The 23607-nt window shown below is 40.3% G+C and overlaps 1 protein-coding gene across 2 annotated transcripts in view; it reads right to left on the bottom strand.

The window, feature by feature from the left end:
• Window positions 1-23607, bottom strand: part of plcg2 (phospholipase C, gamma 2) — a 36461-nt gene that overhangs the window by 8418 nt on the left and 4436 nt on the right. The window contains exons 2-26 of one of the 2 annotated variants that reach the window (XM_071490187.1): window positions 22882-23073; window positions 20352-20501; window positions 19753-19846; window positions 19606-19653; window positions 19223-19307; window positions 18880-18960; window positions 18742-18785; window positions 18542-18614; window positions 16797-16898; window positions 16337-16455; window positions 15248-15333; window positions 14824-14941; window positions 13643-13811; window positions 13402-13497; window positions 11585-11671; window positions 10351-10520; window positions 9538-9738; window positions 7217-7339; window positions 6955-7135; window positions 4983-5051; window positions 4777-4886; window positions 4282-4378; window positions 4110-4182; window positions 1979-2151; window positions 1599-1701 (exon numbers count right to left, since the gene is read on the bottom strand). In XM_071490187.1, the coding sequence (XP_071346288.1) occupies window positions 1599-1701; window positions 1979-2151; window positions 4110-4182; window positions 4282-4378; window positions 4777-4886; window positions 4983-5051; window positions 6955-7135; window positions 7217-7339; window positions 9538-9738; window positions 10351-10520; window positions 11585-11671; window positions 13402-13497; window positions 13643-13811; window positions 14824-14941; window positions 15248-15333; window positions 16337-16455; window positions 16797-16898; window positions 18542-18614; window positions 18742-18785; window positions 18880-18960; window positions 19223-19307; window positions 19606-19653; window positions 19753-19846; window positions 20352-20501; window positions 22882-23065 (2836 nt within the window). In that variant the 5' untranslated portion in view covers window positions 23066-23073. Of the gene's footprint in view, window positions 1-1598; window positions 1702-1978; window positions 2152-4109; window positions 4183-4281; window positions 4379-4776; window positions 4887-4982; window positions 5052-6954; window positions 7136-7216; window positions 7340-9537; window positions 9739-10350; window positions 10531-11584; window positions 11672-13401; window positions 13498-13642; window positions 13812-14823; window positions 14942-15247; window positions 15334-16336; window positions 16456-16796; window positions 16899-18541; window positions 18615-18741; window positions 18786-18879; window positions 18961-19222; window positions 19308-19605; window positions 19654-19752; window positions 19847-20351; window positions 20502-22881; window positions 23074-23607 lie in introns of both variants that reach the window. The other variant, XM_071490179.1, reaches the window with a different exon arrangement.

Here is a 23607-nt window from a genome sequence, read left to right as displayed (position 1 = left end):
CAAAACCTAACTATGGGTCATGATAACCTGCTGCACAGGCGACCTGTGGGCTGGTTTTTTACAGGACAGTCTCATCAAGAATGCTGCCAGTGATCACAACGTGCCAGAAAACTGAACATGTTGTTAGCTGGTTATCATTAGTTTTCATGCTGACTACTGATGATAGTCAGTGTACAAGTGAAGGGGGGTTCTGGGATGCTGGAACACACTGTTGTGCCATCTCAGTATCATGTGCCCAACTCAACAAAAGTTATTTGGAGGGTACCAATCTGTTTATTATTTCATTTTTTTATTTTATTTTGAGTTCTTGAGATTAAAAGGTGACATTATTATTTGAAGAAAGGCTCATTGTTTCATGTATGTTTACTGCAGGGTTTGTCCTTCCTTCTTTTCACTGAACGTCACATGAGCATAATAATCTGAATTTGTCCAATACAACACACCTGGCTCACAAACCTTTGATCAAACTTTTAAACTTCAAGTTAGAAGTTTTGGAGATGAAATATCAACCAAAATGCTGCTAATGTATTTCCAGTTTTCACAGCTAAGTTTTTTTTTAATATTATGAAAGGACTGTTTTGGTAAAAAGATGCCTGTCATTGTGTCTTGTCTTCACTGTCTTGTCTTCACTGTGCCAAAATGCACTGTTTTCTCACTGGAAGAAGTGTAACATTCACTTGTTTAAACCAAGTTACACCAGGTAATTGCATTTTCTTCATTATATTCAATTGTTTAAAGGAATTGCTCAACACCTTCTTGCCATGAGTTACATTACGAGACTGATAGCACTCTCATGTCAATGAGGCGCTACTGCTAGAGGACGATTAGCTTAGCTTAGCATGAAGACTGGAAGCAGAGGAAACAGCTAGTCTGGCTGGCTAGCTTGCCTATGTCAATAAGGAAACTACAAACCTTTTTACAGCAAATTTTCAATGAAAGAAATCCCACTGAAAGATTTGAACAGATGCCTGTTGTACGCACACAGGTGCACAGATTTTGTCCCTCCAACTCATCAATGTCGGCACAATGATGAGCACAATAAATGCACTCTGCATAATGTTTTCCCCCGAGGTTTTGGCCTAATCATAAGGTATTTTACCATCTCAACTATCCAGTGTGGAAGCAAATCAAGAATGTCAAGATATTTACTTCAATTTTAAGTGTTACAATACAGATTTACACTTGTTAAGGTGCTATTTTGTTCGATATCCAGACAGTATTTGCGCTCACTTAATTCTAATGAATCTACATACATATCAAGTATATACCTATATATGTATATACCTATATCTATATGTGTTTTTACTACTTTCTTTCTGAGGGTTTAAAGATCTGTGGCTCACTACAAAGCTTACATTTAGCTTATGAACTGACTGACAGATAAGACCTATTTCAGGATTAATTTTAGCGTTAATCTATCATTAATTGTACTGAAGGAACACTACGCTGAGTGAAGCATATCTGTTTTAAATTAACACTAAAACTAACCTGCTCTAAGACTTCCCTTCAGAGTATAGACTGTTTGCACTTAGCCTCTTTCCACTATGTAGATGTGGTAAAGGTCTTTGTGCTTAGTATGTGTGTATGCATGTGTTTACCAAAGCGGTCCTTCTCCTTGCTGCGTGGCTGACAGTAGACCACCAGGTCCGACATCTCCATGGCAACTTCTGCCTTCTTCTCCACTTCCACCTGCTGTCTCATCTGACATTGGACAAAAAAGCCACTTCCTGTTTGCACAGTGATGCTGACAGAACACCAGTGTAACAACCCTTTGTGGTTATAAAGTATGTTGTCTGTTTCAGTCATATGCTGTGCTGAGAGTTAGTTTGAACTAATGTTACATGCACTGCCCGTAAATAAAACCACTATGTGAGTTGACTGAGGTGACCATATTTACCAAACTTATATGGTTTAGATGTTCCCTATAGATTTTAACTAATTGACCTACATATATTATCAATTACAATGAGACACCCACCTCTTGTTCCCGGTTGTACTGCTTGCTCATTGCTCTCTGAGTAATGTCCCACGCCACCTGGTACCATTCAAACAGCTCCTCCACAGAGCCAGCTGCCAGGTCAAACTGCAGACTGTCATGCTCCACATCCTGCAGGGTCAACACATGGGGCTTCCCATTTTTACCATTCTTCACTAGAAACAAAGAGAGAGGGAAAGAGACACTTATTGTGGGGTGAAGGTGGGTGTGCAGTTCACATTTTTATATGCAATACCAATGTGAATCACTTTCTAAATTTGGAATTCAGTTCCTTGATGTTTAGAGATTAAACAATGGAAAGGCTTTGTGTTTACTGAAGGAATGGTCTAATGACATGCAAAGTGGTAGATCTCAGTCACTGGATAGCTCCATCTCTCAAATGTGTTGGTGTCAAAGAACTACAATTATGGGATTAACTCTCCACCACTAGTTGACATATAACAAGTATGCTCTATGCAAAGCATACACTGATGATTCTAAACATGATTCATGTTTATTTGGAAAGCTTTAGGAGTGTTGTGCAGCCTGTCCAGATATACATTGTTTTGTATTCAGTACTCATTTCCCCACATCTTTTACACAGAGGTCGTGGCACTGACCTAGCTAAATGAGAAGTCAGTTGCCTGCTTAATGCCGACTTTTGCAAACATTTTTTGAGATTTCAAAATGCAGATACAAACTTTCATGTGCTTAAAACTCAAAAATATCGAGAGTAACAAAAAAAAGCAGTGTACAACTGCTGTACAATTAGTATTAGAGAGGAAACCAGATGACATGCAGCATATAAGCCTGCGCTCTACCAGTACTATGAAATATAATCCTACTGGCGCCACTGGTGGGGCTTAGTGGTTAATACATATATCCTATACTGTGATCATAGTATCCTGGGTCCCGTCTACACTTCTGCTGTGGCTCAAGTCTAATTAAGGCAAAGTGCCAAAAAACCCACCAGTGGAGCAATGCTTTGACCAGGTTGCAGGTGCAGCTCACAAAATACAAATATAAGGGAAAGTCACAAGTGCAAGCAAAACAGCAACCCCCAGGATGAAAGATGAACCCAACACAGAAATGCCAAAAACTGCAGTTGAGGCTGGCTTCAAAAGCCAACCTATGATCAAATGTCCAACTTTACAGCCTGGTATAAAAGAACAGTTTTGGTCTCTATAGCTAATTTCCACCTTAATGACAACGGTACGGGGAACACATTTTTTTATAACTCACCTGTTAAACCTTTATTAAGGGTTAAAGTTATGCATAATTGTGGGCGAGGCCACTTTGAGTGAGAGATGAGTGCCATCACAGTTGACTAGTAGCTTGGTGTCTAGCCGCTAGCTGTCTGCTCGGCTTCACCTCAGCTAATTTGAGTCACTGAACGTGACCTCTCAGCATGTTTGTGATGTTGCTGTCTTTTGGAGATTCTTCATGCAAATATTGAACATATATAATATGACTTGCTGTCTGGTTATTAACTAAAAGAAGTCTGTCTAGCCATGGGTTAGCCTTCGAGCAAGACGTCCATAACTGCGCTAATGATGCTAACAGGAGCATGTGCGTACTAAAGTTATTAAACCGGCATGCAAAGAAGCCTCAGCTTCACACATGACACCAACCTCTTTACACATTTTTGGATTAACCCAGAGTTAGGTGGAGACTATCAAGATGGTGACAGCAGAGCAGCTCACTCTGAGTTTTAAAACCACTCTTCAGAAACCTGTGGGTTACATCACAGAGGCTATGTTCATCTTTATCTACAGTCTATGGTGCAAGCACAAGTACAGAGATAACACGACGATATTCACTCCTGCTAGTGGTTTCATCTTATTTAACTGGCTGACAGACTGTGGTAGTGGTGTCAGGAAATGACGCAATGTGCCAGCAAAAGGCAGGGAAGAAGAAGCAAAAAGTATACTGGAGCCTCTAGATGAGAGCTTGTCTGTAAAACGGTGTGGATTTTATCCATGACAGTGGTTTAGATGACTTCCAGTTGCAGTATCATCATCTTAAATTCATGCATATTATTAACTACTAGGAAAAGCAACAGTGAGGTTAGTGAAAACTTGTGTGTGCACTCCACCGCAAACATGCCTCACACACCAAAATAACTTATACTCACAGTTTTGGATGTTGCACTTGGAGATGTCCACGACACCCTTACATAGTTCACCGAGTGGGTTATCTTCCATGTCCTGTTTTAATGCACATGATAAACACACGCAGAATATTTTCAGTCAGTTTCTATGCTGATTGACGTGCAGTTTAATTGTGACCTAAACTATAATCTTTACCTGTCCTTTGGTGTCAGGTTGGATGTTGTTGGACACTTCCTCTACATAGTTTGATGGGAAGAACAGTTGCACCTTTCCACCATAGTCACCTTTCCACCTGTGGTGAGCAGAACAGTCTGTTATTTGTGTGTTACTGTAGATAAACATGATGAAGGGCCATAAAGTGACAGATCCCCATGATATCACAAAGACTCAATACCAGTTCTCGTTATAGCGTGTTGCTGCCTGTGTATGTGTGTGTGTGTTTTTTTACTCTATTTGTGAGATCCAAAATCTAGGAGCCCACTATACTTGCGTGAGCTTAGTGTGGACCAAAATGCTGGACCCCACAAGTTTAAAGGGCTGTTTGGGGGTTAAAACTTGCTTTTAGGGTTGGGATAGTTAGCTGTGATGGTTAAGGTGTGTGTATGTGTGTGTGTGTGTGTGTGTGTGTGTGTGTGTGTGTGTGTGTGTGTGTGTGTGTGTGTGTGTGTGTGTGTGTGTGTGTAGGCTCACCATCCATTGTTCCCCTTTGTTACATTGTGTATCAAAGCCCCTTTACTGAAGCTGTGCTCATCTGGCCTTGTAGCCTGGTAGCTATATAAAGCTCTGACTGTACTTTGAGGCTAAAGGAGACAAACACACACACTCATGAATGTCTTTATCAAAGGAAACAGCACAAGATAACAGACAGCCAAAGTTATATAGTGGTTTATACACACCAGTGAGGGCTCAATCTCGTTGGGTTCCACGTATGTCTTCACCTCGTACAGAGAGGCACAGTCTTTCTCCTGCGAAGCACAGTCCACAGTTAGGCACCAGTCAGTGCAGAGGAAATGTGATTGGCTGTTGAACCAGATATTGAACTGATATTGGCCTTAAATGCAAGATGTGGGGCTAAAAAACGAACAAAATAAAAAGCCCCTCTAGGAAGCATTCATGACCAAATGATACAACGTGTAAATACTACAGCTTTGAAGACGATGGAAAGTATATGGTTATTTAATTTTTTAATATTGATTTTTATTCGAAACTAGTGGAATAGCTGCAGCTTCAGTCACTCAAGCATTTTGGTCCTGAAATATCTCAATAGCTATTGGATGGATCACCATGAAATTTTGTACAGAATTTCACGGTCCACAGAGGATAAATCCTATTGACTTTGGTGATCCCCTGATTTTCCTCTAATGGCACCACAGCAGGTCAGAGTTTTGATTATTCTATGAAATATCTCAACATCGACTACACCGACTGGCATGATGTGTACAGACATTCATGATTCCCAGATGATGAACAGGGAGAGCTGTAACAACTGAAGAGAGAGGGATGTAGGAGCGGAGGTGCAGTCAATGTGCTGCTGTGGGAGAGCCGGCTAACTTGAAATATTTGCAGCAGAGCACCAGCAGTATAGTATTATTTATTTATTATTTATACAGTATTATTTAATAATTAATTAAGGAAGCCCCCACCACTGCCTGTTATGCAGAAAACAGCACCAGCGGGGGCATTGTGGCCTGTTTGTATTGTCGACAATTCCACCCCCTTAGTTCCTCCTTAATAGGACCCCCACTGCACTGAGTGTTTCTGGTTGCCTATGTGGTGCCAGCCTGTCTGCTGGATATCTGCTTCCCTCGCTGTTCTTCGTAACAATACATAATAGGCTATATAAGGGCTCACTGCAGGTGCTCACCCCCTCTGCAAAGCATCTGAGTATTTTTATAACGCAAAGATGGACCAGTTCTTCTCTCCAACATTTGTGTCAAATGCAGCCTGGGGCTCTTCTCTCTGTCTCATGAGCTGATATGAGTCTGTGGAGTTAACCTCTATATAGATGACCCACATACACAACAGGGCCCATTTCCCAAAAGCAAAGATAATATGATTTTATACTCGACTAAGATAAACACAAGATGACATTACTGCTTTGGCAGTTTGTTATCTTAGTGACATCACATTATAGGTCTTCTTTTTATTCACCTCAGCGTCTCATGTTTCTCATCTCTACTAAAAAAACAGCTCAGTATTTCTTAGATAAAGTGGCGAAATATCTTCAGCTTTACAATACGTTTGGAGTATTGTATCAATTTGTTCTGACTTGTTTGTATAATGAATACATTTCTAACTATTTTTTTTTTTATCATGTCTCAATTTTCTTTTCTATAGCTATTTGCTGCTATATTGAGAAAGTTTTCCCTATAGAGATTCTTAAAGGTCCCATATTTTACACTTTTGTGTTGTTTATTTAAAGTTTTGATATTCATAAGAAGATATATTTGTGGTTTTTAGAAAACCAAACCAAACCAAATCACTAGAAACCATCTCAGTATATTCTACATCTCTTTCAAGCTTCTCTCTGGAGCTCTAGCAACAACAGGTCAATCAGCCAATCGGAAGAAAGGCCTGAGCCTCTCAGCCTCTCCTTGGCTGGACCAATGGCCGTGCTTGGAGCATAGCTGAGGATGGTGACTGTCTTGTTATGACATCAAAAAGTTAAAGAAGTCCTGATGGCTCGTTTTAAGACACATTTTCTATATACAAGCTGTGTGCATTTTGTCCTGTGTGCACTTTGATACTTCCATAGTATAAATAGAGCACCTACTGCTTTATAAAAAGAAGACATGGAAGTCTCACTTTCTACAATATGCGACCTTTAACATTTCCTTTGGTCTTTGTAAGTCTGCTATAGTTACTCACTGTGCTGAAGCGGTCAACCAGCTCAGGGGTGACTGGGTAACGTAGCTTGATCTTGCGATACAGCGGCTTCTTCCTGAAGTAGTTGACCAGCTCCACCAGGCTCTCAAACTCTGTAGTGGTGCCCAGCAGGTACATGTTGCCCTCCTTCTGGATCCGGCAGTGTTTCACCTTACCATCACCTCTGAAAGAGAGAGGACTTGATTACCACAAAAACAAACAGAATCAGACAAAGAGAAATGAAGTCATCAAAGCGTCACTGCACCTGAACGTGATGGCGAAGGAGTCTGGTTCTCCTTCTCTCTGACGGATGAGGAAAGCTCCATCTCTGGGAATCCTCAGCAGGTAATCCTCTGCCTGACCTCTGCTCAGGTTACTGTAGAACCACCTGCACAATACACACACACACACACACACACACACAACAGTTACATCATATATGACTGTGTCTGTCTGAAGACCCATACAGAAATGTCATATATGACACATATGTCCCTATCGTGTGATGTTGCCATATATGTCACCTATAAGGGGACATATTATTATCACATAAATACTTATGGCATATGAAGTTTATAAAATATATGAAATAACTAAAATAAATAACTAAAATAAATAAAAATATGATTAATTTTTATATGGTATAACAGCATCTATGTTAACAATATATATTTTATTTATATATGAAAGTTGTATTTCATATGTGGAAATTCAATATACTGTATGTACATAAATGACATTTGCATGTGGGGATAGTTATCAAGAATATACACCGTATTCAGTCATATGTCAGTGAAACTACAGGATTCTGCTTTGGCAAAAGAGGTGTTTTGGTCTTCAACATGAGCTGAAGACAGGCAGGAGGGACAGAGTCACTGCGTGTCTGTGGGCGTATGAGTGAAAGTGAAAACTGAAAAATAGAAGCCATGCATGTGTGGTTAAAAGTGAGTGCGGGAAAGAGTGTGAGACGTGGATATTCACCAGACTAACTGTCAAAGACCAAGCTTTTGTGAACTGGAGTAGATTCGAATTAATATCACTATGAAAATAACGTTAGCTTTTTTTGTTTCTATCTCAACAGGATTAAGGATTAGTGAGGATGTTCCTCAGTGTGTCGGGAAAATGGCCCTCGTGCTTATGAAACCTGATCAAACTCTGCTGTATGAAGAATGAAGTGTGATGTACTGACACCAGCACAGTTACACTTAAACACACACATTTTAAGAGTTGTGCTCGTGTCTTAATGAGAGATGAGGCAGATGCTCCCCCAGGCCTCTGTCTCCAGCCTCTACTCTTCCCAGCCCAATGTTTTTTCCTTTCATTTCCACAGACCTGACATTTTCCATCCCCTATCTCCAGCTTCCTATCCACCTGCACACCTGTCACTTTCAGTCACCTGAGCTCCCCTGCCCACTCACCACACACCTGTTCCCAGTTTCCTCATTATTACCTGTCATGTTCCCTGATGTTTAGCTCTGTGCCTGAGGCCTGCATTTAGTTACCTGGTGCCTGTCCACCTACCTGCCTGCTTGTCCACCTGCCTGCTTGTAAGCCTCTTTTCATCCATTAAAGCAACTTCTTCCTCTCTTCCTGTGCTGCTACCAGCAGTGAGACCACAGCTGAGATGAGGAGATCGATATCTAATCTCTGTATGAATGTCATGCACCAGTCTCTGCACAGGACACACAAACACTTGAAACAGGAGAAAACTGCCTCAAACACAGACTTGTCTTAACAGTTTGGCATTTAGTTACTCAATATGTTTACATAAGACTGGCAATTTTTTTAAATGATGTCGCTTGAGAAAGCGTTGATTGGCACAGAAGACTATCTGGGCGTGTGGTGTTAGAAAGAAGTGATCTTACCAAATCTCTGTAGCCCCCTCCTCATCTCTGCTCATGGCTAGTGTTTTTGAGGCAGCTACTAGAAAACACACCTGAATCGTCAAACAAAGTCGACAGCAGTTGACTTGCATCAAAAAAGTTTTTCATGAGGTCACACTGACCTTGACCTTTGACCACCAAAATCTAATCAGTTCTTCCTAGAGTCAAAGTGTACATTTGTGCCAAATTTGGAGGGATTCCCTTGAGGAGCTCTCAAGATATTGTGTTCACAAGGCCCAAACCATGTTTTGTGAGGTCACCGAGACCTTGACCATTGACTGCCAAAATCGAATCAGATCATCCTTGAGTCTAAGTTAATGTTTGAAGAAGTTCCATCACGGCGGTAATGACAGGTCATGTCCATGAGAATGGGGTGGATGGACGTATGTATGTGATGGACAGACAACCTGAAAACAATATGTTTCCGGCCCTGGCTGTCGACAGCACAGGGACATAAGAACGTGCGGAATAGTGTGTTGCAGGAAGTTGATGTTTTTGAATAGGTTTTTGGTTGGATTACAAAAATTCCACCTCGTTGTGTTTACCCTCTCCCTCTTCTGAATTAGTACTAAGTTTGTAAGAGGGAAGGCTTTTGTAGAAGAGGTAAGAGCTAAATCAAACAACAAGTTTGAAGCTTAGTGGTGATGCTGAGGTTATGCGACAGTGCTGTAGTTCTGAAGATATCGAAGATTTCTGGACTAACCTTTCTCGTAGATGCGGGTTGGGCTGTGGCACAGCGTCAGTGAGGCGCAGCTCGAAGTCTTGGCAGCGCAGTGGGTTTTCTCTGTAGTGCTGGATGAGGGCGTACACGCTGGGAAAGTGCAGGTTTGGCGTCAGATAGAAGTAAGTGTGTCCCCCCTCTTGAACAGAGCGAATGCGACAGTGCTGGACCCTCCCACTGCGCCTGAAACACATGTAGAAGACGTGTTTACACATACAGTACATACAATTGGTCAAAATATATTACACAATTTTTACAACCTCAAAACAGCAAAAAAATCATTTCTACCTTACAGCTCCTGGACCTGAGGTGTGTTTCTTATCAATAGCTACATTTCATATGTGGTTGATATTAGTGATTATTTTCGATGATAACTCATGACAGGAGGTGTAGTGTTTACAAAGCTGTCCCCACAACACGTTGGATCCCCAATGATGCTACACCAAAGCAAGGCAGTCAGTGTTAATAAGAAGATATATTTGTGGTTTTAAGAACCAAAAACCATCTCAGTGTAGTTTTACATCTCCTCTCTCAGGCTTCTCTCTGGAGCTCTAGCAACAGCAGGTCAGTCAGCCAATCAGAAGAGAGGATCTCAGCCTCTCTTCCGATTGGCTTACTTGTTTTCTGAGTGATCCAATAAAAATATGTCAGATTTCAAATAAACACTCAGAGAAAGCAAATCCTGCAAGGTTGGATGGCGGGTCAAGGTGGATCCTGGGACTGTGTATCTCACAACATCTACAATCCTTAGGTTTTTGGTTTTTGGCCATGAGATCAAGAAATGTGATGCTGTACCAGAAGGAGAGGGTGAAGTCTGTCAAGTAGGTATCGCTTTCCCGGACCAAGAACGTGCCGTCTCTTCCCCCGGTCTCTGCGCAGTAATCATAGATTAATCGCTCCCCCATCAGCCTGCCCTCCTTCATCCGACCGTGAGACCATGGCTCTGAGCAGTGCAGGTCCTGGTACTGAAGAGGCCAGGATAACACGTGCATGTTTGTTTCAGGACATTACATATTTATTTATCATTCGTGTTTATGCTTCAGATTACACTTAATGTAGTTGATCACTGTCCAGAACTGTTCCTCCCAGTTCTGGGTATCGTTCAAAAATCTTTGATATCGGTACTAATACTGATGACTTGACTTTGATCCATTCTTTAATTATACTTTTTCAATACCATTTTCATCAAATCCATTTTTTAGAAATTTTAGCTTTACTTAGGCTTTATTTTTTTATCTCTGTCTTATTACTCAATCAAACGTGTTTGTGTAAATTAACAGCCAATCACTAGCATTATTAGATCTTGGTCAAAGCATGCTGCATGCTGATAGGCTCAATGGTGCTGATGAGATTTACTTATTTACTCCTTAGGTCTTGAAATTTGGTATTGAATGACAAGAACTTTTTCAATCCTCAACAGGATTAAACCACTTCAGTCGGTCCATAAAAGTGTTGACGTTCAATACCCAGCTCTACCCCCATATATTTCTATATCAGAAGTGGTCCTAAAATCTTTGTAACCTTTCTTAATAACAATAATAATAATAATAATAATCATCATCATCATCATCATATCAGAAAATGACTTCAGTTAAATATTGCAGGTTATGTTAACATTCAGGGTCTCTCATCACAAAGCACTGTGTCCTTCAGACCCAACAGACACTGAATGAGTTTCCCTCCTAATAAAACACTGAAAAACTCTTCTTCTTCTTCTTCTTCTTCTTCTTCTTCATGAAGCTCCGTTACCAGCAACATTATGTACAAACACGTAAATGTCCCTCTTCACACCCCACTCATCAAAACACACTTCATAGCACTACCAGTGGTCAAAATGGTCACTTCTTCGACCTTAAAAATCGTAATCTCTTTACTTTATAAAGCGCTCACTATGTTCACTGATCTTTATAATTTGATTAAAACTGTGGATGTGTGATATTTTATATTGAACCACTTCAAGCTGATTGATTCTAAGGTGAAAACAAAACAGGACAAATTTACCATTTAAGTTTCTATAAATCTCTTTTACCTTCCTGGACTCGTCCTCCTGCTCCTCCTCCTCCTCTGCATAGTACAGCTTGTCATCACGGATCACACAGTAGTGCTTGTTCCACCGCTGAGAGAGAGAGAGTGAATGAGAGAGAGAGAGAAATGTTGTAAAGTATAAAAACAAGCTTTTAAGAGACGCATGCAGCAGATTTAATTCTGACATCTGACACAAACCAGATGCAGACAAGGGACCGTCCCTGCAGTAAGTGTGACTGACACATTTTTCCATCACTAGACTTCACTGCTCACAGTTTATTCTCTGGTGCATTTAAACAGTAATGAAACAACACAGAGGACTCACACTCCCAGACACTCCCAAACATGAACAATAGTATTGACTTTACAATGAAGAGATAGGATTAAGAGCAATAGATAATCAATCAGATTAATAATCAGATTAGTAGAATCATTTTCTCGTCCATGATGTCAGTCTGATATTGGTGATTACATCTACATACATTTACTCATTTAGCAGACGCTTTTATCCAAAGCCACTTAGAAAAGAGGGACATCACTGAAGCTTCAGTGCAGTAGGAGACCTTGGTGTCAGTACTAAGTGCTACATCTATTTAGTAAGTGCAAGAAGATCAAATACAGTCACTGTAAGTGCAAAGTAAGTGCTCGCTAGGCATGTGAAGGTGTTAAACATGTTAGGAGAGGAAGTGCTTTCACAAGAGATGAGTCTTTGAGAGATACTTGAAGACAGAGAGGGACGGCCCTCCTCATGTTCCACCATCGGAGAACCACAGACCAGAAGAGTCTGGACTGAGATTGTCTTGTGTGCAGGGATGGCGATGCCAGACGACGTTCTGAGGAGGAACGCGGTGGCCGAGAAAGGAGCATGAGCCCGTATGATTGAGTTCAAGTAGATGGTACAGGGCGGCCACGGGTAGCCAGTGTAGGTCGATGAGTGGCAGAATGACATGTGTCCTTTAACTCTGATCGAAGACCAGACGGGCTGCTGCATTCTGGGTCATCTGTGAGGGTTTCACTGTGCACAAAGCATTCATTTCTTTTCTTCAGTCTTTCCCTCTGCTTCAGCAGCAGGAAGATCCCTTCTTTACTTACTTCACAAAAAAAGCACCAAAGTGTCACGATGTTAGTATCACCAGATGTTCACTTAGTGCAAACTCACTAGTGAACATGTTAATTCCAGCCTGTTTGAAAGGACCTAAATAATTCCTACACTGTTGTATAGGTTTAGCTTCACTTAAACATTTAGATATTGTCACGATCAGCCCCTCTGTTCCCCTCGGCCTCTGGTTCCTGCCACTTCTCACAGCACCCAGACCATGTTCCTCTATGTTCCCTGTTCCACCTACAGTCCTGATCCCAGTTTTCTCATGATCCTGTCATCATGTCAACCCAATGTCAATCACCATGGGGGATCACCAGCTTGTGTTCGTGTGTGTTTTACCTTTGTCCTGCATTTGTTGCCTGTTCCTGTTTGCCTGCCTGTTTGTCAACCCACCTGCCTTGTTTGTTCATCTGTCTGTTTTTCACTATTACAGTGTCATTGCTGAATCTCCCTATATACTGGCAAAGCCTGACAGATTTTATTCCTGCTGCTTTAAATTCAGGTTGTGTGATTGTACTGTATGTATTTCACCTTGTTGTAGTAGTAGTTTCATCTCATGTTACATTGAAGCTGGTTGATAAGCAGCAGTTAAACTTGTGTGATGTACAACAGATGAAAACTGGTCAGTCTTATGTTAGGAAATACAGGTCAACACGTGTTCTTTGTGTTTAAGGAGTCTAAGGTACCTTGCGTCACCCATCTGACCCCCCTGACAGTACCTTGTCCACAGGGTCCCAGATCTCCAGGTCCCCCTGTTTCTGGCCCTTCCTCAAGTCTTTGCTGATCCCTCCTCCCTCCACATTGAGCTTCTTGTGCTGCATGAGGACAAGAAGAGCACAGTCACAGTCATTATTAATGATAATACACATCAAAACATTTAGTTATTGATATACTGGCGCACACACACACACACACATACACACACACATACACACATGCACACACACACACACACAGTACCTTAAGTATGATCTTGCCCTTCAGCTGTGTAGGTGATGGTAGCTGCTCAGCCATCTGCTCCACAAGTTCAGTCAGCAGTTTATTTCCGAAAACTTCTTTGAAGATGCGAGCCATCTGACGCTGCTGCTCTAAAGGGCAGTGCTCCTCTATGGACAGAATCACTGGGAAGCTGAGGCGGCAAAATACGTTGGAGAAAAAAGTCATGAGTTGACAATGGTGAACAATGTGGCAGATTTTACATGGCTCAATGCAAAAATCATCTCATCTGAATTAGGACTTGGTGCAGTGATTCAATGGAATCTGACTTTTTCTGTATGTCTTTGTATGAGAAAAAAAAATTAAGAAATGGCCAAAAGAGAGGGGTACAGTGTTGTAATGACCCTTTCTTTCATTAAGAAATGCTGGCAACGTGGAGATAAAACTGTTGAGAAGTTTGTTTTTAATTCTAAAAATAAATTTTAGACAAAATCAAGACCTTAATGTAGTTAAATGACATTGACAGTGATATAAACATTTTCATCATGCAAACAAGTTATACATACAATATTGAGTGGGGCTGGCAAAGCTTTACATAAAATCAAATAATCAAATAAAAATGAATGGGATTAAATTAACTTCATAATAAGTTAAATAAAATGAAAACCAAATGGACTCGATTGTAAAGATGTGCTATTGTTTGAATCTCAAGAAAAAATTTAAAACCTAAACTCACAAAACCAATCAATCACATGGTAGCCCCGCCCTAATGCAGCCCCTGTTTTATTGTCTATTTTCCTCTAAATGGAGCATAATTTAAAAATGAACATCATGTTGTATTGAAGAAGATTTGAAACTAGAGACTGAGACCATAAACTCATCAGGAAAACGTTAACTGAGGTAATAAATCAGTGAGAAGTAGAGACATTTTCCCATAGACTTCAATACAATCAGACTTCTGTTTACAACCAGTGGAGTCGCCCCCTGATGGTCATTAGACAGATGCAGCTTTAAGGTACCTCTGCTTTGGTGCACATATTCATACCAAGATGCTGTCCAGTACAACCACAGTAGTGAAGTAGTTGAAGGTTATATAAGCTGCTCATTTATCTAATATCAGCTCCGAAGTCAACTGTTACAACTGACACTGACAATAATTAGTGCGACACACACAAAAAAGTGACAGTAGTTTGTATGATTCTTACTCTGAGGTGACGAACGCGTGATCGTTGATGGCTTTGACCACTTCCTCAAACTTGATCTTGGTGGTTCTGGTCCAGCCGTGGTAGATGATTGGCTCCCCGGGCCCTTCCCAGCAGTCCACTAGATAGGAGTCAGCACCACACACACGATACACAATACACATGACACAAGTACAAAGCAACTAAGGAATACAACTCACAAGCTCTGTTTTCATGAGGATCAGAAAACTAAGCACCCACAGATCTGTGGACCAGTCACTGAACTTCAAGCAGTGTTTGTTAATAATTATTTAAAGCAGGTGTTAGAGATTTAAAATATCCCCCTCACTAATCTTTGTGCTGGGTCAAATGGCCCAATATAAAACCACAAGATAAAATAAATGAAAATAAAAACATCCACAATCCAAGTGTAGCGTTTTCTACTGACGTTCCACACAGCGGCATCCCAGACGCAGGCAGCGCACGTAAGCCTCAGTGGACGACTCGCTGCGGAGCTGATCACCTGTCAGGTAACTGTGGAACAACACACAAAACAGAGGGCATGATAGATCATATGTTTCTCAAAATCCTGGGTATGTGTTGTAGCTCTGCTTTGGAAGTTGTGTTTTTGTTCTGGTTTGTTTGTTGGTTAATTAGCAGGAAATTACAATAAGGTGTTAATAATATGTATGAAAGCAATAAAAACAACCTTTGAGTTGCTGTGAAAAAAACCCCTCCTGCCTGATGAAACTTTTTAATCTGGGTTTTGTGTTGCACCTCCAAAAAGTTGGATTCAAAAGTGACAGATTTACAAAAAGAAAATGTTAAAATCAAAGCAGCAGAAGACTTTAGCACCTAGACTCAGCTGAGCTCCAAAAAATCTAAATCCTGCATTTCCCATAATGCAAATCATAGCATCTTATCATTAGAGCTTCCGTGTTTGTTAAATGCCACAGCTTCAAAAGTTAGTGAGTCATCTGCAAGGTTAATGGGCCATTAAAAATGTTTTATATAATAATACATTAATTATGTATTTATGAATGTTTTTAGGGTATTTTTTAATTAATGTAGCTGCATGTGGCATCTCCATTCATAATCCCACATACGAAGCTCTAATTGGCCAATTGTTTTTCTAACAAAACATATCAATGTGCACAACACCAAAGCCAAATCTTAATCACCAAACAACAAGCAAGCTGAAGAAGAAGCAACATCAGCGAAAGGAATTTTATTACAACATAACCCATCACCCAGACACTGTTAATACTAGTAAATTACAGCCCTGCTATAGTCACATTAGTTCCTTATTTTAAGCCGTGTTGATTGTACAGGCTTGGTATGCAGCGTCGGCTTGCATTAGAAAATAATGGCAACAATTAAAATTATAAGTCACTATACAGATCTCAAATCAAACAGTGAGCAGTCACTGTTGTTCACCTGATGACGAGTGTGATCCGCTCTGATTTACTACAATTATAAAAGATGTGTAGTTGCGTTATGACATGTAGTTTGTGAGCATGCGTGAGGTCATACTGACGTGTTGTGTGAGGAGCTGATCCAGTAATGGGACAGAGGATTGTTCATGTCCAGGTTGTTGATCTCTGAGAACTTCTCATCCCACACAGAGTTCTCCTTGGAGAACAGGAAACTGAGGAACTAGAGGAGAAGACAGGCTTCAGAATTAACAATGAGTTAACACAGGTTCATTCATTACTGGTGTGATACACTGAGCTGAACTGCACTGAACTGTGTTCCTACAAATAATTATTTAACCTGCCAGATTCAGCTCAGTGTTACTGGCACAACGCCGCGTCAAGGGTAAGAGACGCTGCCCATTTTCTCAACAATTCATTCATATTACTCCAATACAAATCTCAAACTGACAAGAACGCCAATGAAAACACTTTCCACACACAGTGGCCTCGATCCCAGCCTGTCATATCTTTGCATACTCTGTCTCTGTCACACACAAATCATGCAGACATAGAGCAGAGTACCTCGCTGACGGTGAACTCTGGGTCATTGGTTTTTCTCATGGTGTCGTCGATGAAGGTGGTCATCAACTCTCTGACCTGGTTCAGATCACTGGCCCAGGATTCCTGAGGGATGAAGGGACACAGGGAAAGAAATGAAGATAGGAAAGCAAATGTTAGCCTGAGTGAACAGTCTGTGGCACTATTAAATAATCAATAACTGAGTAGTCTAGCGCTCCTTTGTCACTCTGTCTTGAAAAGATGATACTTGACAGTTCATTCAAACCAGCAAAGAGAAATGTGGGCTGTAAATGAAATCATGTCTGCCATTAAAAATCACAATAGATCAGTTTCCGTCACTGTCAATGATGTTTCTTCATCTTTTTATTCAGTGTTTCTACTAGGGCTGAACAAGAGTAATAATAATATTAAAAATTCAAATTGTGATTATTTTGACAGATATTAAAAAAAGCACCAAAAAAGCATGTTCCCTTACATGTGGAGAATATGATATGTATGTATGGGTATTTCTGTAGCACAACGCTTCATTTATCAGAATCAGAATCAGAATCAGTTTTATTGCCAAGTATGTTTTCACATACAAGGATTTTTTTCTGGTGATTGGTGCAATTGATCAGCAACAGTGTGTGTTCACACTGTATGATGTGTTGGGACACATTATGCCTTAATCAAAACACTGCTCTTGCGATTTGGATATTGCACTTGGCCATGTTGCAATTATGATAATATTTCAATCAATTGTTCAGCCCTAGTTTCTACCGACATGCAGCTAAACTCACATCTAAAGGGCACCAATGCAACCAAAACATTCCATACACATCTCAGGATCAAATCTAGTCCTAGAGAACATTCCCCTCCCAATTACACAATCACCTCAAAAAAACACCAACAACATGTCGGTACTGGTATTTAATTGTATGGATTGTGCTACTTTATCATGTGTGTCAAAGAAATTAATCCAAAATCCTGGTCTTTTATAATAATTCACAAAATGCGCAAAATGAAACTACAGTAATTCCAGTAATGCAATACAAAACTATACATATTCACAACACATAATTGTATAGGATAGCGACAGATGTTAGCAAAAGTGAGATTGTCTCATACAAGGTTCTGGCCTCAGTGTTACATGTCCCAGTTGGTAGCTCAAACATTTTTTTTAATTTCTTGTCAGTTGCTGAAGTTGCAGAGTGTAGTGTGGGGTGAGTTTTGTATGTAAAGTAAATTCAACAGTTTTTACAACAGTTTTTATAACATGTACAAAATGGACTGTAAACACACAGAGTGGGTGGTGGGTGAGTTTGAGCAAGAAAACAGTTTGACAGATGTGTTCACTGAATACATTTTGTGTCAAAGCATCAAATCAATGACAAGTGATCCACAGTTTAGTCCATACTGACGGTTGCTGTGCTGACTGTGTGAAGAGGTTTGGAAAAGTTAACTAAAAACTGTGGCTTCAGAACAACTAGTTTTAAAGCCGCGTTTGGGTTTTAGGGGATTAGAAATTTGTAAATTTGTCTTATTTATGATGTGATATGTGTGATAAATCAAAAGATAGATAACATATTTATTAATTATGAAAAATAATAAATAACTGCAGCTCTCACTCGTTAAAATGCAAATGACTGTGAAAGGGACTGAATAAATAGCTGTTTGACAGGCACACAGGAGCAGATCAGATAAAAAAAAATGAGTCAGACATGCAAAGTTAAACAACACCTCTGTTGTCTGGAGCATTAATCATTCACCTTTTGCTGGTAGATGAGGAATCGTTGGAAGTCATGGAGCAGAACTGCTGAGGCGTCTGGTTTATCTGTGTTACTGTATGATGGACAAGAGCAAACACACAGTCAAACCACATACTGTCTTTACAGGCCGCCTTTCATTCATATCACGTGATTAAAGTGTTCAGTTAAAATGAAAAAAAAAAAAAAAAACAGAAGCTCACCCCAGAATAAAAGCACATGATTCCTTTTTGAACTCATCAAGGATCTGAGTTTAAAAAATAGCATGAATAAAAATGCTGGAAGAACATATGCACAGTAATATAGACAGTATATACTGACTGTGATCGACCCAGACTCACCTCATTCTGTTCAAACATTATAAGATTGTACAATTTATGAAACTGCTCAAAGTCCAGGCGATCTTTTTTTGCTCCCACTTCCTGTGAAAAACACAAAATAAAAGCACTGACTAAGACTACAACTTATTTCCAAATGAGGTCTTCTCTAATCAGCTCATTTCTGATATGACAGAAACGATGCAGTTTACATTGTAGAATAGATCAAGCGTTCACTGGTTGCCTTTGTCTAACTAAATGTAATCCTGGAGTCCTGTGTCTAAAGCATTTAATTCAAAATTTGAATTTAATTAATTAAAATCAATTACACACAACAATGATGAGGACATGAGGAGAAGAAGAGTACCAGGAATTTGTCCTTGAGAACACGAGAGCTGGGAGCCTTGTAGTTGAGCAAAGGAAGCAGAGCCTTCAGCTCCTTCATGGAGATGCTGGGGAGGAAAACAAAACGATTACGCATCACCATCTCCATCTGAGAGAAGACTAGATTCCTACTGTGCTGTTAGTTATCATAACATGTATCTAAGATGCATTATTGTGTGTAAAATATTTTTTTCAAGAAACAGATTTTCCTATATAAGTAACAGAGTTCTTAAAAGGTTTCTCACATACTGAAGTTAGTTTAGAAAATACCATTTTTATCTACGGGGATTTACATGGATAAAAAAAACACAAGACACAGCGGATTTCATCTTCTGTCTGTAACCAGATGATTCATATGTACAGTACCTGTTTGTTTTGGTCTGATTGACTGAATACATCTGCTTCCTCAGCCAACTGTAGAGAAAATAATACAGAGGGGTTCATGATCGGATGAGTCTTAATCACTGATAACTACATGAATGTGTGTGTGTGTCGGTGCGTGTGTGTGTCTACCTCTCTATAAGAACCGGAGTCGGAGCCGCCACTGTTTCTTGCCTCAGCAGTTCCAGTCCTATCAGCCATTTCTGAGCCTCCTCCACAGAATCGGCTGGGAAATTAGCAAAATAGACAAAAGCAGACATTTATTATGTGGAATAATAAACAGTGGAACAGATGTTTGTAAAACATACCACCATACCAGATCGCATCTGCTATTTGGGAAACATTTGGCCTCTGAGCTCTGTGTTTACACAGAGAGACACTTCCTGGAGCAAAAGCATTAAATGACAAATGTGAGCCTGATCTATAAAACACTGGATGAGATGCTTGATAATAAGTTTGTATAATTAAGAATGAAGGCTCTGTCAACTCTGATGTAATAACCATAGTTTGGAGAGGGTCTGAATATTTTTGTACTTCTGTTTTCACTTTGTCATTATGGATTATTGTTTGTAGATTGATGGACAAAAATGGGAAATTTATCCATTTATAATTAAATCTACAGCACAGCAAAGTGTGCCAGAAGTAAAGGGGTCTGAATACATTCTGAAGGTAAGTGTGACTGCATCTGATTCAAACACAAGACAATAAAAACGCACATACAGAGACCTCACCTCCCAGACTGAGGGTGTTGAGAACAAACTGTGAGCCGTAGAAGATGGTGAAGCAGGTGTTCTCATCATGTTTGTCCTTGCCATCTTTGAAGCGCTCAAAATCCTTGGAGTTCCTCCCAGGACGAATCTCTCTGATCTCAAACAGGTCCACTGAAACACAGCACACATGTTCCTGTTAGTCCGGTCTTGAGGAAGTGGAACGCAGATTCATCGGACTGAGATCAGGTGACTGACTCGGCCAGTTCAGGGTTTTCCAGCTCTTTACCCTGAAAAGCTCTTTGGTTGCTTTGGCCGATGTTTAGGATCGTTGTCGTGATGAATGATGAAATGTTGTCCAGTTTGGCCGAATCTGGGCCACAGAACGCTGGCCAGACCTCTTCTGGTTTCTTTTCATGTTTCTTGTAAATGACATCTGACCTTTCTGTTTTTGGGTCTTACTGGGGTTTGCATCTTGTGGTTTGCATCTGACATTATGGTCATGAAGTCTACATCCTGAAGAGCATTCTCGAGTTGCTGTGCAGCCATAAGAGGTTTTCTTCGGTCGACCACCTCGTCTGACTTTCTCTAGTTTTCCTGTGTGCACCTGCTTTTTGACAAACCACCAGCCTTTGATATCTATCTGACAGATCTTTGCTTTTTTGAGCATCATTATATCTTCTTCACTCCTCATATTGAGAGACAACTCTGTCTCACTCTAATGGCTCTAACTCTCAACTCTCAGTCAGCTCTGAGCCACGTGTCAGCTGTTCTGTGCATAAATCAATGCTTCCAAAGAAACCCTCAGTAGCCAAGTGTCCAGTTACTTTTGAACGCTTGCAATTTTGGCATGTTAAAAGGATATTTACTGTATTTATATATTAACACATAGTTGTTTCAATACTGATGTAAACCCACTCAGATTAATGCTAAGACTTGTCAGTGTATCTTAGTTTCCATTATTTCATTTTAAATTGAATGTCCTGACGCTCAGAGCCTGAGGAACAAAACATGTGCAACTGTCCAAAAAGTCGTTGAGTGTCTTAAAAGCTGCCTATAAATACAATGTATTATTATTATTATTATTATTATTATTATTATCATCTCAACAGTGGTATACACACTTTAAATCTCCGGGCATCTCTGACTGCTGTCAAAGAACTTGCAGAAAAAAGATTTCCTCTGAATTTAATGACACCACATGCTTTCTGCTGTCAGCCTGAGGACTGCAGTATGGCAGGTAGCCACTGCGTTACATAACCTGAAAACCGTCTACAGCATGACGACAATAATCACTGTGGTTCATGTATTTTTGAGACAAAAAGGCAAAAGAACAATAACTCAGGGTTTCACAGGTAGCACAGTTCAAACTGCCATTTCAGATCAGAAACTGAGGTGTGATTTAAATGTGGACATAGTTACAGTATGGCAGATATGGCTCAGCTACAAATTAGAATCAGTCTCCACCAACCAGCCAAGCTGTGGGAAATATGGTCACAATCCCTTCTTCCGGCCTTACAGCGTTGAATAATGGCCAGTGGTGTTTCTGTAGATCGTTATGATGTCACAGTGAAGTTAACCTTTGATCTTTTGGATATAAAATGTCATCACTTTTTGTGTCATCATATTAGATATTTGTGTTAAATTGTGTCATAATTACTGTATAAATTTGTGAGTTATGGGCAAAAATGTGTTTTGTTAGATCACATTGACCTTTGACCTTTGGCCACCAAATTGTAATGAGATCATCCTGGAGTCCAGGTGAATGTTTGTGCCAAATATTAAGAAATTCCCTCACAGCGTTGCTGAGACATCACGTTCACGAGAATGGGATGTTCAGATGGACGACCTGAAAGCACGCTGGCTCCGTCTCTGGCTGTTGCCGGCGCAGAGGCATAAAAAGCTGAGCTAAGGCTCAGGTTTGTTAGTGACTGAGAAAATGTGGGGAAGGAAATGACAAGAGCAGCTTTCTCTCCTAACTCTGCGACTGAAAACATACCTCAGCAGCAACTCAGCAGCAGCCTACAGGATTAATGGTCAGATAAAGAGGACTGTAATGGAAGCTGAATGAAAATTTGCTGAGGTGAAGCCTGCAAGTGGAAACCATCACCACCATGTGCGACAGCTTAAAAGACATGCCTCTCTCTCAGCCTCCATATCTTCTTCATGAACCAATATTTTCTTAAAATACGAGTAAGGAACACTTCAAAAAAACAAGTTAAATGTAACTATCAAAACCCAAGAATTAAGAGGAGAAGAATTAAGTGGAGGCCCTATATCTTAGTGTTATGGTTCATCACTCACTTTCATAACCAACATAATATGGCAAAAACAATGTGTCCATACTACTGAATGTATGATACAGCTTGAACTGAGCTGAAAGATGAATTGTGTTGTTAATAGATCTGTGTTCTTCATGCATACAATGTAAAAAGCTATCCTATAGCTAACAAAAGCAATGCTTAGTAAGTGGTTTTAATGGTGAAGAGATATTGTCACTGTGTTTTGAACGAAGATGATGATGCTGATGATTTGTCATTATTGATACACTTACAGACACCGTCAGTCTTGTCTGCAGTGCGTGTCCATGCCACCTGGCGGGTCTCCATGATGACCTGTACCGTGAGCCGCTCCGCTTTCTGCCGAAACACCGTCATGACCACACCCATCTCCAAATCCCGTTTGATCAGAATCTTCTTGTACTCCGTCATCTCGCCTTGCTGGCCCGATCGAGCCATCTCTGCAGCTGACACAGGACGGGAAACAGACAGAAACGTTCACCCGCTGGCCGCTGTAAAATACCCACACTGTGAAGTGTTTGTGACTGACTACAACATTTTGTGACATCAAATCAACTCCATCTAACTCATTATGTCAGTGTTTTGGAGATGTTTCATTTGAGACATTGGAAGTTTTGAATTGGGGGCACTCCACGGCAATCCACTCATTACACACATAGATGTCAGTGAAGTAGTCACTAGTCCGACTCATCCTGTGGAAACATATGTTTAATGTCTTCTGCGGTCCTGAGAGAATGACCTCAGGGCCACATGACCTTGATGATGTCACCATCAGGCCTGTGTTACAAACTGGTGATGTAAATATGTTTGTTTACCACACAGGAAAGCTCTAATCATACTATTGGTTGCATTTTGGGAAATTTATGATCATGGGATTTTAGAGATTGACTCATACTAGAGGGTGAAAGGCTGGATATCTCAGCCTCTGCTGCTTCAATTTTGATCATTGTCTTTTAGCTGCAGTTCTTATCTTCAGAAAG

This window comes from Trachinotus anak, unplaced genomic scaffold (genome assembly GCF_046630095.1).
Source record: "Trachinotus anak isolate AG129_WGS33_773 ecotype Australia unplaced genomic scaffold, CSIRO_AGI_Tana_v1 ptg000002l, whole genome shotgun sequence".
Lineage (NCBI taxonomy): Eukaryota > Metazoa > Chordata > Actinopteri > Carangiformes > Carangidae > Trachinotus > Trachinotus anak.
The sequence above is the reverse complement of the archived record's forward strand: the minus strand, read 5'-3'. Positions and strand labels throughout refer to the sequence as shown.